The 13306-nt window shown below is 38.3% G+C and overlaps 2 protein-coding genes across 4 annotated transcripts in view; one reads left to right on the top strand and one right to left on the bottom strand.

Annotated features, from left to right (window-relative positions):
* SLA (Src like adaptor) overlaps positions 1–914 on the bottom strand; it is a 37778-nt gene extending 36864 nt beyond the window's left edge. For all 3 annotated transcript variants that reach the window (XR_005779066.1, XM_040432548.1, XM_040432549.1), the window contains exon 1: positions 762–914. The gene's annotated coding sequence lies outside the window, so the exon portion shown is untranslated. The remainder of the gene's footprint in view (positions 1–761) is intronic.
* The window catches only part of TG (thyroglobulin), a 174274-nt gene that overhangs the window by 147769 nt on the left and 13199 nt on the right, over positions 1–13306 (top strand). Inside the window, 3 exon segments of the mRNA XM_040433830.1 lie at positions 2302–2466; positions 7131–7298; positions 12642–12823. Of these exon segments, the coding sequence (XP_040289764.1) occupies positions 2302–2466; positions 7131–7298; positions 12642–12823 (515 nt within the window).

The raw sequence follows: 13306 nt of genomic DNA, 5'->3' as shown, positions 1-13306 counted from the left end.
TTTAATCTATTTTCCTGTTGTGTTGATCCAGAGTAAGGAAAAAACAACCCCTGCTAGGTAATTGCAGATTATCTTCAAATTAGGGGACTGAAATTCGTGGCTGGACGATCCATCTCAAGTCATCTAAGACAGATAAATCTAAAAAAATCATACAGTTAAAAAAAAATTACAGATCCATTGGTCGTTGATCAAAATTTTGCAAAAACTTTTGAATGAATTTTGTGTTGTAGTCTATCAGGTTTGCATTCAAGACAGTTGTCATTCCCTTACAGTGTATGTCTAATGCACACAGCCATTGTATGGGTCAACTTGAATGGGTCCGTGATTCGTGCGCACCGCAAAAAAATTGAACATGTTCTATTTTTTTGCAGTGCAGAGGCACGGATGGAAACACCACAGAAGCACCCCGTAGTACTTCAAGTGGATGGGTCCGCATCCATGATGTGGGGAGCACACGGCCGGTGCCCCCATATTGCGGACCTGCTGTTTGTGGGCCTGCAATATGGCCATGGCCGGGCAACGGATGTGTGCATGAGACCTTACCCTGTTCTGTTTCTACAAACTACCAAAGACTTTTCTTGATAGATGCCCACCACACTGTGCAGGGGTGCAGTCAAAAGAGGATATTTCTGTTTAATGACCTGTATACTTGAAAAAGATTACATACAAAAAGTTTTTGAGTCGAACCCAATTAGAATGTGAAACTTTAGTGCAAATCTTTTCAGATGTAAGTCTTTCAAAAAGATTCAAAAAGCATTTACCTGTGAAAATCCCATTACTGTTGGCCTAGGGTTCGTGGTGGAGTTGATGTTGACCCGTTGGGTTGTAGCGGAGGGAATGTCGGTGATGCACCTTCAACTTCAACTGTTATGAAAGCTGCACGCTCAAGCAGAACGTCAGTTGCAAAACAGGCCACAGACTTCCTCTGGGCAGGGGAGGGTGGGGGAACAAAGAAAGTTTCTAGCACTTACTGAGAAGTTCCTGTTTTATTTCAACGTCAATCAGCTCTGCAGATACATAAATGCCTGAGCTTCGACTTTGTGACTTCACCCTTGTATTTCACAATTTATTTGAAATGACAACATATCGACCACAAATGCAAATGTTCTAGTACTTTAATTTGTCAGTGAATCCCAACAATTCTTTACCAACACAGCATTTCCTCATTTGACTTCTCCTCCATTGTGATACATGTCTTCAAATGGAAGACTTAATGGAGTATCTTTATGTTCCCAATGACAAATTGAGGCCAGAGTACAGAGAGGAACCCTGCTCTAGAAACTAGGTTCTTGACATATGGTATGTGTGAGTCAGGAGGTACACACCTCATCACTAGAGGATAGTCACACTGTACTTGTGTTGTGTTTTATATAGATACAACACATTGTATGTTTGGGGTCCTCATCTTAGGGATGTTGCAGCTGTAACATGATTTTTGCTGATGGGCTGTAGTGAGTGTGTCTCCAATATGGCCGCCCCCAGGAAAGTAAAAAAAAAAAAAAAACTGCAACATTACAAAAAGAACAAAAACTTTAGACACATATCTAATGAATGACCCTTAAATTGCATACATGAGTCTTTCCTTCTTCCCGTTTTCCCAGTGGAAACTAACTCTCAATCTGAGAATCTGTGTCCCCCATGATAATCTGAATGACAACACCTGGGCGATTTATTTTATTTTTTTAAATCATTTTGTGGCTGGAAATACAAGGGAACATCCTATGATTTATGATAATACTGTCACAGTGGACCCTGTGAACCCCCATTGTGGACAACACCTTTGAAAAGGTTTAGAAAACTCATTGTCAAACACCCTATTAGTGAATTTTGAGTTAATAAATTGGATGACCTCTGTTCAGGATGTAGAACAGTTACAAAGAGCATCTATCACCTTTTGATATGAATGGACACTGTGTAATGCGTCACTTTCCCTATAGTTGCGATGCAGAGAAACTGAACACTTGCTGCCAGGTTTCCCCACAGATTACAGATGATCTCTGGAGGTCCCAGCAGGGAGACTCTTCGAGATCAGCTTATTGTCAATTGACCCTTCTAACAAAGTGAAGATGCCCTTTAGAAATACATCACTATGTAGAAATACACCATCTCCAGTTGTACCATGTTACACTTATAGTGGGTAACAGGGAGCATGTTTGAGAGTCTTTTACCAGTATACCCATGGGCGCTCAACGAGTGAAAAGTCCTTAGTTGATATCTTATCCTAATCACTTGCATAATATCATTTTCACGAAATGTTTTTCCAACCATTCAAGATATCTTTTTGTTCCATCTCACACCTAGGGGGGCTCTGCCTTTTCTCCAATGTTACCGGTGAGTGAGAAAAGAGCTCGACAACAAGTTCAATCTTTGGCGGTGGAAGTGGGATGTCCATTTGCTGGTGGTGAAGAGACCTTGTCCTGTCTACGCAAAGTAGATGCCAACATCCTGAACGCAGCACAAACCAAGGTTGCCCATACATTTCCATTGATTACACTTTTCTACAGATGATTATGGATTAAAGGGGTTGTCAAGGAAAGCATGGCTTCTTTTATCTAGAAGCGAATGTCGCTGAGCTGCAATACCACTCAACCTGTAGACACATGGTAGACTTGTTTTGAAAGAAAGCAGCCATGATTTTCCAATCCTGGACAACTCCTTCATGTTATAATTCTAAATTTTGATTGCTGTTCCTGCAGTTCCTGAGATGTAATGGTTTAATATTCTTGACCCCCATATTGGGCTATCTTAGTCTAACAGATAATGGGTTTCCCAAGGTGACAACAACCATTGGAAGCCATTATTCTGCTTTTAGGGCTTGTTTTCCAGACCAAAAAAATTCCAAGAAGAAGACAACTCATGGAGTTTGATTTTGTATGGAAAATATTTCACAATGACTTTATTAGTTCCTCTGAAGTCTATAGTAGAACAGAACTAATGACTAAAGTAAGACAATAAACATCATTTGACTTTGTCTTGTCTTACAATGTATCAGAGGTGACACCAGCTTCATACATTTTTTTGTGTGCCTTGAAGCAACCTTATTAGCTGATTTATCATTGATGATGATGGTTTTGTAATGTTTTGTGTCGGGAATCCACTGAGCCCAGCTATTTTAAGGGTGTTGATAACTCCACACAGTTCCAGGAATTTGTAACATTTACCAGGCTGTCCTTATATACAGTGCTGCCCATAATTATTCATACCCCAAATTTTGACTTAAAGTTACTTTTATTCAATCAGCAACTAATTTTTTGACGGGAAATGACATAGGTGTCTCCCAAAAGATAATAAGACTATGTACAAGAGGCATTATTGTGGGGAAAAAAAAACATTTCTCAGCTTTTATTTACATTTGAGCAAAAAGTGTCCAGTCCAAAATTATTCATACCCTCCTCAATAATCAATAGAAAAGCCTTTATTGGCTATTACAGCAATCATACGCTTTCTATAATTGCAGACCAGCTTTTTGCAGGTCTCCACAGGTATTTTTGCTCATTCATCTTTAGCAATGAGCTCCAAATCTTTCAGGTTGGAGGGTCTTCTTGCCATCACCCTGATCTTAGCTCCCTCCACAGATTCTCAATTGATTCAAGTCTGGACTCTGGCTGGGCCGCTCCAAAACGTTAATGTTGTTGTCTGCTAACCATTTCTTCACCACTTTTGCTGTGTGTTTTGGGTCATTGTCATGCTGGAAAATGTCCACTGGTGCCAAGGCCAAGTTTCTCTGCAGACTGCCTGATGTTGTCGTTGAGAATCCTCATGTATTGCTCTTTTTTCATGGTGCCGTTTACTGTGATTAGGTTCCCTGGTCCATTGCTGAAAAACACCCCCAAAGCATTAGGTTCCCACCACCATGTTTGACAGTTGGTGATGGTGTTCTTTGGGTTGAAGGCTTCTCCTTTATTACGCCAACTGGACACTTTTTGCTCAAATGTAAATAAAAGCTGAGAAATGTTTTTTTCCCCACAATAATGCCTCTTGTACATCGTCTTATTATCTTTTGGGAGACACCTATGTAATTTCCCGTCAAACAATTACTTGCCGGTTGAATAAAAGTAACTTTTAAGTCAAAATTTTGCCAGGGGTATGATTAATTATGGGACATCACTGTAAAGTAGTCCAGTTGAGAAATGATGCTCTGAGGAAATCCTTGAAGAAGGTTTCTTTCATTGCATAACAGATCACAGTTTTGGGAACTTCACATGACATGAGATGATGGATCATTCTCCATAGACATTGTAGATGTACAGTCGTGGCCAAAAGTTTTGAGAATTACATAAATATTGGAAATTGGAAAAGTTGCTGCTTAAGTTTTTATAATAGCAATTTGCATATACTCCAGAAGGTTATGAAGAGTGATCAGATGAATTGCATAGTCCTTCTTTGCCTTGAAAATTAACTTAATCCCAAAAAAAACTTTCCTACTGCATTGCATTGCTGTCCATTAAAGGACCTGCTAAGATCATTTCAGTAATCGTCTGTTAACTCAGGTAGAATGTTGACGAGCACAAGGCTGGAGATCATTTATGTCAGGCTGATTGGGTTAAAATGGCAGACTTGACATGTTAAAAGGAGGTGATGCTTGAAATCATTGTTCTTCCATTGTTAACCATGGTGACCTGCAAAGAAACGCGTGCAGCCATCATTGCGTTGCATAAAAATTGGCTTCACAGGCAAGAATATTGTGGCTACTAAGATTGCACACCTCAATCAACAATTTATAGGATCATCAAGAACATCAAGGAAAGAGGTTCAATTCTTGTTAAGAGGGCTTCTTGGGGTCTCAATAAAGTCCAGCAAGCGCCAGGATCGTCTCCTAAAGAGGATTCAGCTGCGGGATCGGAGTGCCACCATTGCAGAGCTTGCTCAGGAATGGCAGCAGGCAGGTGCAAGCGCATCTGCACGCACAGTGAGGCGAAGACTTTTGGAAGATGGCCTGGTGTCAAGAAGGGCAGCAAAAAAAGCCACTTCTCTCAAAAAAAAACATCAGGACAGATTGATCTTCTGCAGAAAGTATGGTGAATGACTGCTGAGACTGGGGCAAAGTCATATTCTCTGATGAAGCCTCTTTCCGATTGTTTGGGGCATCTGGAAAAAGGCTTGTCCGGAGAAGAAAAGGTGAGCGCTACCATCAGTCCTGTGTCATGCCAACAGTAAAGCATCCTGGAGACCATTCATCTGTGGGTTGCTTCTCATCCAAGTGAGTGGGCTCACTCACAATTTTGCCCAAAAACACAGCCATGAATAAAGAATGTTACCAAAACACCCTCCAACAGCAACTTCTTCCAACAATCCAACAACAGTTTGGTGAAGAACAATGCATTTTCCAGCACGAGTGGATCACCCGTGCCATAAGGCAAAAGTGATAACTAAGTAGCTCGGGTTCCAAAACGTTGACATTTTGGGTCCATGGCCTGGAAACTCCCCCGATCTTAATCCCATTGAGAACTTGTGGTCAATCCTCAAGAGGCGGTGGACAAACAAAAACCCACTATTCTGACAAACTCCAAGAAGTGATATGAAAGAATGGGTTGCTATCAGTCAGGAATTGGCCCAGAAGTTGATTGAGAGCATGCCCAGTCGAATTGCAGTGTCCTGAAAAAGAAGGGCCAACACTGGCAAATACTGACTCTTTGCATAAATGTCATGTAATTGTCGATAAAGCCTTTGAAACGTATGAAGTGCGTGTAATTATATTCACTACATCACAGAAACAACTGAAATAAAGATCTAAAAGCAGTTTAGCAGCAAACTTTGGGGAAAACTAATATTGTGTCATTCTCAAAACTTTTGGCCACGACTGTAGATTAAGGGTACTTTCACACTTGCGTCAAAGTTTTCCGGTATGGAGGTTCCGTCCTAGGGCTCAATACCAGAAAAAAAATGATCAGTTTTATCCTAATGCATTCTGAATGCAGAGCAATCAGTTAGTATGCATCAGGATGTCTTCAGTTCAGTCCTTTTACAGTATTTGGACTGAGAAAAAAACATTTTTTTCCATTGGGAATGTATTAATGCCGGATCCGGCATTAAAATTGCTGCATTCATGATTCCGGTTCCTTCCGGTTTGCGCATTGCGCAGACCTTTAAAAAAATAAATAAATACCGAATCCGTTTTCTCGGGTGACACCGGAGAGACGGATCTGGTATTGCAATGCATTTGTGAGACGGATCCGCATCCCGTCTCCGTATACAAATGGTTTCCCGTCTGCATACAGATTGCCGGCGACGAACTGGCTTCCGAATCCATCAACGCAAGTGTGAAAGTACCCTTACTCATCAAGACATTAATGAACCCACTAGAAACCCAATGAACTAGTGGCCCCCTATTTTTTTGCAATTTTTTATTCTGTTTGCATTTATTTTGTACATTTAGGCTTTCGGACCCTGTCACATTTGGAACTGTGGCTCTGTTGACATTAGGTGACTTCTGATCTTAATGGAGCCATGGCAGCCAGATGATCCATTTACAATCAAATCTCTGTGAATCATGAGGGATGCTGTTGATTATAATGGTTCTATCAGGTCTTTGTTGGGGTTCCAGTACTTTTGACAGCAAGAAATAGTTTTCCTGCCATCGAAAAATACTTGAAACCCTGAAGGAACATCTATCCTAATTCACACAACATACCGAGTCATAGCTGGTACCAAATAGCTTATTGACTATAAGTAATTAGGATGCTGACATCTTATATCTTGTAAATGTGGAGCATAACTTGGGAATGGAATTAGGGAACTTCTCATAAAGATAAGTACAATACTGCTTTGTTTACAATGCATGGTATTTGTGACCTCCCACCCAAGATCTCAGGAACCTTGGCTGCTCATTGGAGTCCTAAGAAGATGCAGCACATTTGTACATCAGTTCAATACATTTCTTGGTATGTGGACTGATTTAGCATATGGTCTCCAAACCTACGTAAAGGCATGTCTGTGAATTTCCAGATATTCTATGAGAATTGCACTATTTTCAGTTCATTTATTTTGGGTTCATCTTGATTATATCTCAATGAATTGAGTAGGATCAACTCCTCACTCAGATCATACATGGTCTACAAGCACCATGAATAGTTGTTTACCTCCAATAACTTTGAATACTATATCTTCTTGCTTTTTAATTTAACCTGTAGCTTCTCGCTGTACAAGGACCATTTCAGACTTGGGGACCAGTAGTTGATGGTGTTTACCTCCGGGATACATTGTCAAACTTACTACAGCAGATTACTACCCAACATGTAGACCTGCTTATTGGAAGCTCTGAGCATGATGGATTGGTCAGCAGATCTATGGCAATTAAGGTAGGACACCAAGTTGAATTAGTGAAATGTTTTCCATAAAATTGGCCAAATATGGATTGATCATTAAAGGAAACTCCATCCTTAGTACTAGATTTCCAGTGCTGTTGTAATTTTGGTGGACACAACATGAAGAGTGTAACTCTTCCCTCTTATCTCCCTTCATAGATCTAAATAATAACATTCTGACTACCTGCAGCTACCACTAGGGGGAGCTTAGGAGCTTACTGCATACAGTTATACATTGAACTCAGTAATAACACAGACTTTAGTGAGCTCCCCCTAGTGGTGGATGCAGGTAGACAGAAGTTTAGCCTTTAACTCTGTGTACAATGCTGAGATTTGAGGCTCTGTACATCCAGATGTAATAAAGATTATTATGAAGTTAATCAGCACAGCTCAGTCTGTTGTACCTGAAAAGACATGGATGAAATATCACCTGTCAGCAGGACCAGGTATACTGTCTGGTAGGGTTGATCCTACTGTTTAAAATAATACCTGTCTGCTGAAGATTGGTTGTGGCGTTCCCAGGGAAAAAAAGCCTTTTATTTTTTTTATGCAAATTAGAGCTTCGGTGCACAAATGGGTGGAGCCTAGTCCCTTGTTGAACCACGGATTTCTAGTGCTGGCCACGCCCCTCAGTGCTTTGAGGCTCTCAACTGCATAAAGAATAAAAGTTTTTTCTTGGGAATGCCAGAACCGATTGTAGTATCAGTTAAGCAGCAGAATCCACCCTACCAGACAGTGTGGCTGGTTTTGCAGGGTTGATCCTGCTGATAAGTGCTCGTGAAGGGTGGATATTTACTGTACGGCTAGTATACCCAAGCAAAATTAGATCAGCCCCGCTCTGGTCCTAAAATCAGGCGATGAGCGATGAGTCCTAGTCACAAGGAACAACACATGATCTGATCATATCTTAGCATTTCCTACAATGATACCGATCACGAGCACCAGATACACAGAGTACAAGTTCACTGATGATTTCTGTTTTTTTGTTCGTTTTTTTTGTGCCTTTTTTATATTATTATTATTATTATTATTATTATTATTATTATATTAATATGTATTCCTAGGAAAACTGAATGACAACCGGCAGCTCTTGCAGGGGTTGTCACACTTTCCTAGACTCCTAAATAAACTATTTGTAAGCCAAAACCAAGAGGGGTCAGAACACAGGCACGGCACAATTTTCCATAAGTTCCTAAGTGGCCTCATTTTGTACCAACATGCAATGAATGGGTATAGGGCAGTATAAACTGATTGCCTAGGAGTCTGGAAAAGTTTAGTGAAAATTCTTGTGAGTGACGTCATCGAGCCGCTTATATGTCAAATTATCACCCAGCCCAAATTTTCATAAAGCAACACCCATTCAGTTACACTTCGTTATCAGGCAAGGTGTAAAGTCTAAAACACTTAGTAAATGTGGTGCACGGACGGTGGCTCAGTGTTAGCGCTGGTGGTCCTAGGTTAGAATCCGACCAAGGACAACATCTGCATGGAGTTTGTGGGTCCTCCCTGCGTTGCTTGGGTTTCCTCCCACCCTCCAAAGACATGCTGATAGGTGAGCCCCATTGGGGACAGTGGGTGGTGATGATGTCTGTAAAGTGCTGCGGAATATATCAGCGCTATATAAGTGAGTAAAATAACTAAATGATAACAAACTGCACCATAATTCTAGTGTATTTTCGATAGTATATTGCAAAGTTGTAGAACTTTTCATTAATTCAGCGACTAAGCTTTATGAGTCAAAAAATTGAAACCCTTTAAATATAATGTTCTTTATTACATTTAATGCTTTATATTATGTTGCCAATTCTCCTATTGCCTCTACTTCCTGTTTCTGACCGCTTCCTGCAAACGACATATATGCAAATATGGATTGGGCCAAAATAGAGTCTCCAAACCTCAAGCCTGTGTGTGTCCCCTGCTGATAAGGCACCACGTGTTGTACTGGGCACCGAGGGAAGGGAACTTCCTTGTTGTTATGGAAACATTTTGTTTAGAACCTCGAGTTTCGTGGAGTTCATCTCTGGTGCACTAGTTTGCAGACAGTCATCAATCACATCGATCTAGTACTGAGTGGTGCCCCGTACATAAGTGATTTTACGGAGATTATCTCTATAAAATGACATAATGGAAAATGCCACAATTTGTTTCCAAGAGAGTAAATTCTGCAGCTACAAAAAGAGGTCTAAATGTGCAACTTCTATAAAACTACTGCTATGTACAAAGGCATCTCTCAAGGAAAGAGAACCAACTCACCACCTTCTGGAAGTGGCTCCCTATGAGCAAGATCCGATATGTCTTGCAACATGACAAGGGAACATAGCAAAGCCAAATATCCAAGGATTGTTAAAAAGTCTGACTTTGACTCAAAGGTGGCGCTAGCAAGTTGGTTCTCTTTTCTTGGGAAATGCCTCTTTGCATATTTTTTTCTCATGAGCATAATAAGCCAATAAGCCTCCATACCAAGGAGCATGTCCAGTATGTCTCCATATACAACTGATCTCTCTAAGGAGACCAACCACCCCATCTAAGCTCTTTCTATGTACAAGAATATAACTACTATAATACTGCCTCCTACGTACAAGAATATAACTACTATAATACTGCTCCTACGTACAAGAATATAACTACTATAATACTGCCTCCTATGTACAAGAATATAACTACTATAATACTGCTCCTATGTACAAGAATATAACTACTATAATACTGCCCCCTATCTACAAGAATATAACTACTATAATACTGCCTCCTATGTACAAGAATATAACTACTATAATACTGCTCCTATGTACAGGAATATAACTACTATAATACTGCCTCCTATGTACAAGAATATAACTACTATAATACTGCCTCCTATGTACAAGAATATAACTACTATAATACTGCTCCTATGTACAAGAATATAACTACTATAATACTGCCTCCTACGTACAAGAATATAACTACTATAATACTGCCTCCTATGTACAAGAATATAACTACTATAATACTGCTCCTATGTACAAGAATATAACTACTATAATACTGCTCCTATGTACAAGAATATAACTACTATAATACTGCTCCTATGTACAAGAATATAACTACTATAATACTGCCTCCTATGTACAAGAATATAACTACTATAATACTGCTCCTATGTACAAGAATATAACTACTATAATACTGCTCCTATGTACAAGAATATAACTACTATAATACTGCTCCTATGTACAAGAATATAACTACTATAATACTGCCTCCTACGTACAAGAATATAACTACTATAATACTGCTCCTATGTACAAGAATATAACTACTATAATACTGCTCCTATGTACAAGAATATAACTACTATAATACTGCCTCCTATGTACAAGAATATAACTACTATAATACTGCCTTCCTATGTACAAGAATATAACTACTATAATACTGCCTTCTATGTACAAGAATATAACTACTATAATACTGCCTCCTATATACAAGAATATAACTACTATAATACTGCTCCTATGTACAAGAATATAACTACTATAATACTGTCTCCTATATACAAGAATATAACTACTATAATACTGCCTCCTATATACAAGAATATAACTACTATAATACTGCTCCTATGTACAAGAATATAACTACTATAATACTGTCTCCTATATACAAGAATATAACTACTATAATACTGCCTCCTATATACAAGAATATAACTACTATAATACTGCCTTCTATGTACAAGAATATAACTACTATAATACTGCCTCCTACGTACAAGAATATAACTACTATAATACTGCTCCTATGTACAAGAATATAACTACTATAATACTGCTCCTATGTACAGGAATATAACTACTATAATACTGCTCCTATGTACAAGAATATAACTACTATAATACTGCTCCTATGTACAAGAATATAACTACTATAATACTGCCTCCTATGTACAAGAATATAACTACTATAATACTGCCTTCTATGTACAAGAATATAACTACTATAATACTGCCTCCTATGTACAAGAATATAACTACTATAATACTGCTCCTATGTACAAGAATATAACTACTATAATACTGCCTCCTATATACAAGAATATAACTACTATAATACTGCCTCCTATATACAAGAATATAACTATTATAATACTGCCTCCTATATACAAGAATATAACTACTATAATACTGCTCCTATGTACAAGAATATAACTACTATAATACTGCCTTCTATGTACAAGAATATAACTACTATAATACTGCCTCCTACGTACAAGAATATAACTACTATAATACTGCTCCTATGTACAGGAATATAACTACTATAATACTGCTCCTATGTACAAGAATATAACTACTATAATACTGCTCCTATGTACAAGAATATAACTACTATAATACTGCTCCTATGTACAAGAATATAACTACTATAATACTGCCTCCTATGTACAAGAATATAACTACTATAATACTGCCTCCTATGTACAAGAATATAACTACTATAATACTGCCTCCTACGTACAAGAATATAACTACTATAATACTGCTCCTATGTACAGGAATATAACTACTGTAATACTGCTCCTATGTACAAGAATATAACTACTATAATACTGCTCCTATGTACAAGAATATAACTACTATAATACTGCTCCTATGTACAAGAATATAACTACTATAATACTGCTCCTATGTACAAGAATATAACTACTATAATACTGCTCCTATGTACAAGAATATAACTGCTATAATACTGCTCCTATGTACAAGAATATAACTACTATAATACTGCCTCCTATATACAAGAATATAACTACTATAATACTGCCTCCTATGTACAAGAATATAACTACTATAATACTGCTCCTATGTACAAGAATATAACTACTATAATACTGCTCCTATGTACAAGAATATAACTACTATAATACTGCTCCTATGTACAAGAATATAACTACTATAATACTGCCCCTATGTACAAGAATATAACTACTATAATACTGCCTCCTATATACAAGAATATAACTACTATAATACTGCCTCCTATGTACAAGAATATAACTACTATAATACTGCTCCTATGTACAAGAATATAACTGCTATAATACTTCTCCTATGTACAAGAATATAACTACTATAATACTGCTCCTATGTACAAGAATATAACTGCTATAATACTTCTCCTATGTACAAGAATATAACTACTATAATACTGCTAGAACCTCTTCACTCTGTGTGTTAGAAGAATGTGCTCTGAGCTGTGGCGGTCAGATCTTTGGAAAACCTTTCTGTGAACTTTTATTGTGAATCTATATCTGTAATCTGTCAAATATTCCAAAAATGCCTTTCCTTCCATCAGAGGTTTGAAGAAGCTGAAGGAAGAGGTGAGAGCAAGATGGCGTTTTACCAGGCGCTCCAAAATTCATTAGGAGGAGAGGACATGAACCCGCTGGTCCAGGGGGCCGCAGTGTGGTACTACTCTCTCCAGCATTCCTCCGATGAATATGCCATCTTTTCCAGAGCCCTGGAGAACTCTACACGGTCAGTGACCTGTGACTGGTGGCTTTATTGACCCTATAAAAAATTTGTAGGGATCTTAAAGGGGAACTCCCATGATAGGGATCCTGTAATATGTCATACTGATTTCAAGGTCTGTTTGGAGAGCTCAGACCCCATGTCCATAGAATAATGTTGTGTCGTCTGTATATAAAAATGCATGTCTTTGAGCTCAGCGAGAATGCAACATGTGATATTATGTAGAGACATAAAGCGGAGTATTCCATGTGTATGCTTTATATACTGCCCGAGGGATAGAACACCCATCTGAACAGACATGACTTTATCTTATCTATCTATCTATCTATCTATCTATCTATCTATCTATCTATCTATCTATCTATTTATTATCTATCTATCTATCTATCTATCTATCTATCTATCTATCATCTATCATCTATCTATCTATCTATCTATCTATCTATCTATCTATCTATTATCTATCTCATATCTATCTATCTATCTATC

This window comes from Bufo bufo, chromosome 5 (genome assembly GCF_905171765.1).
Source record: "Bufo bufo chromosome 5, aBufBuf1.1, whole genome shotgun sequence".
NCBI classification, from domain to species: domain Eukaryota; kingdom Metazoa; phylum Chordata; class Amphibia; order Anura; family Bufonidae; genus Bufo; species Bufo bufo.
This window is presented reverse-complemented; position numbering and strand designations above follow the sequence as displayed.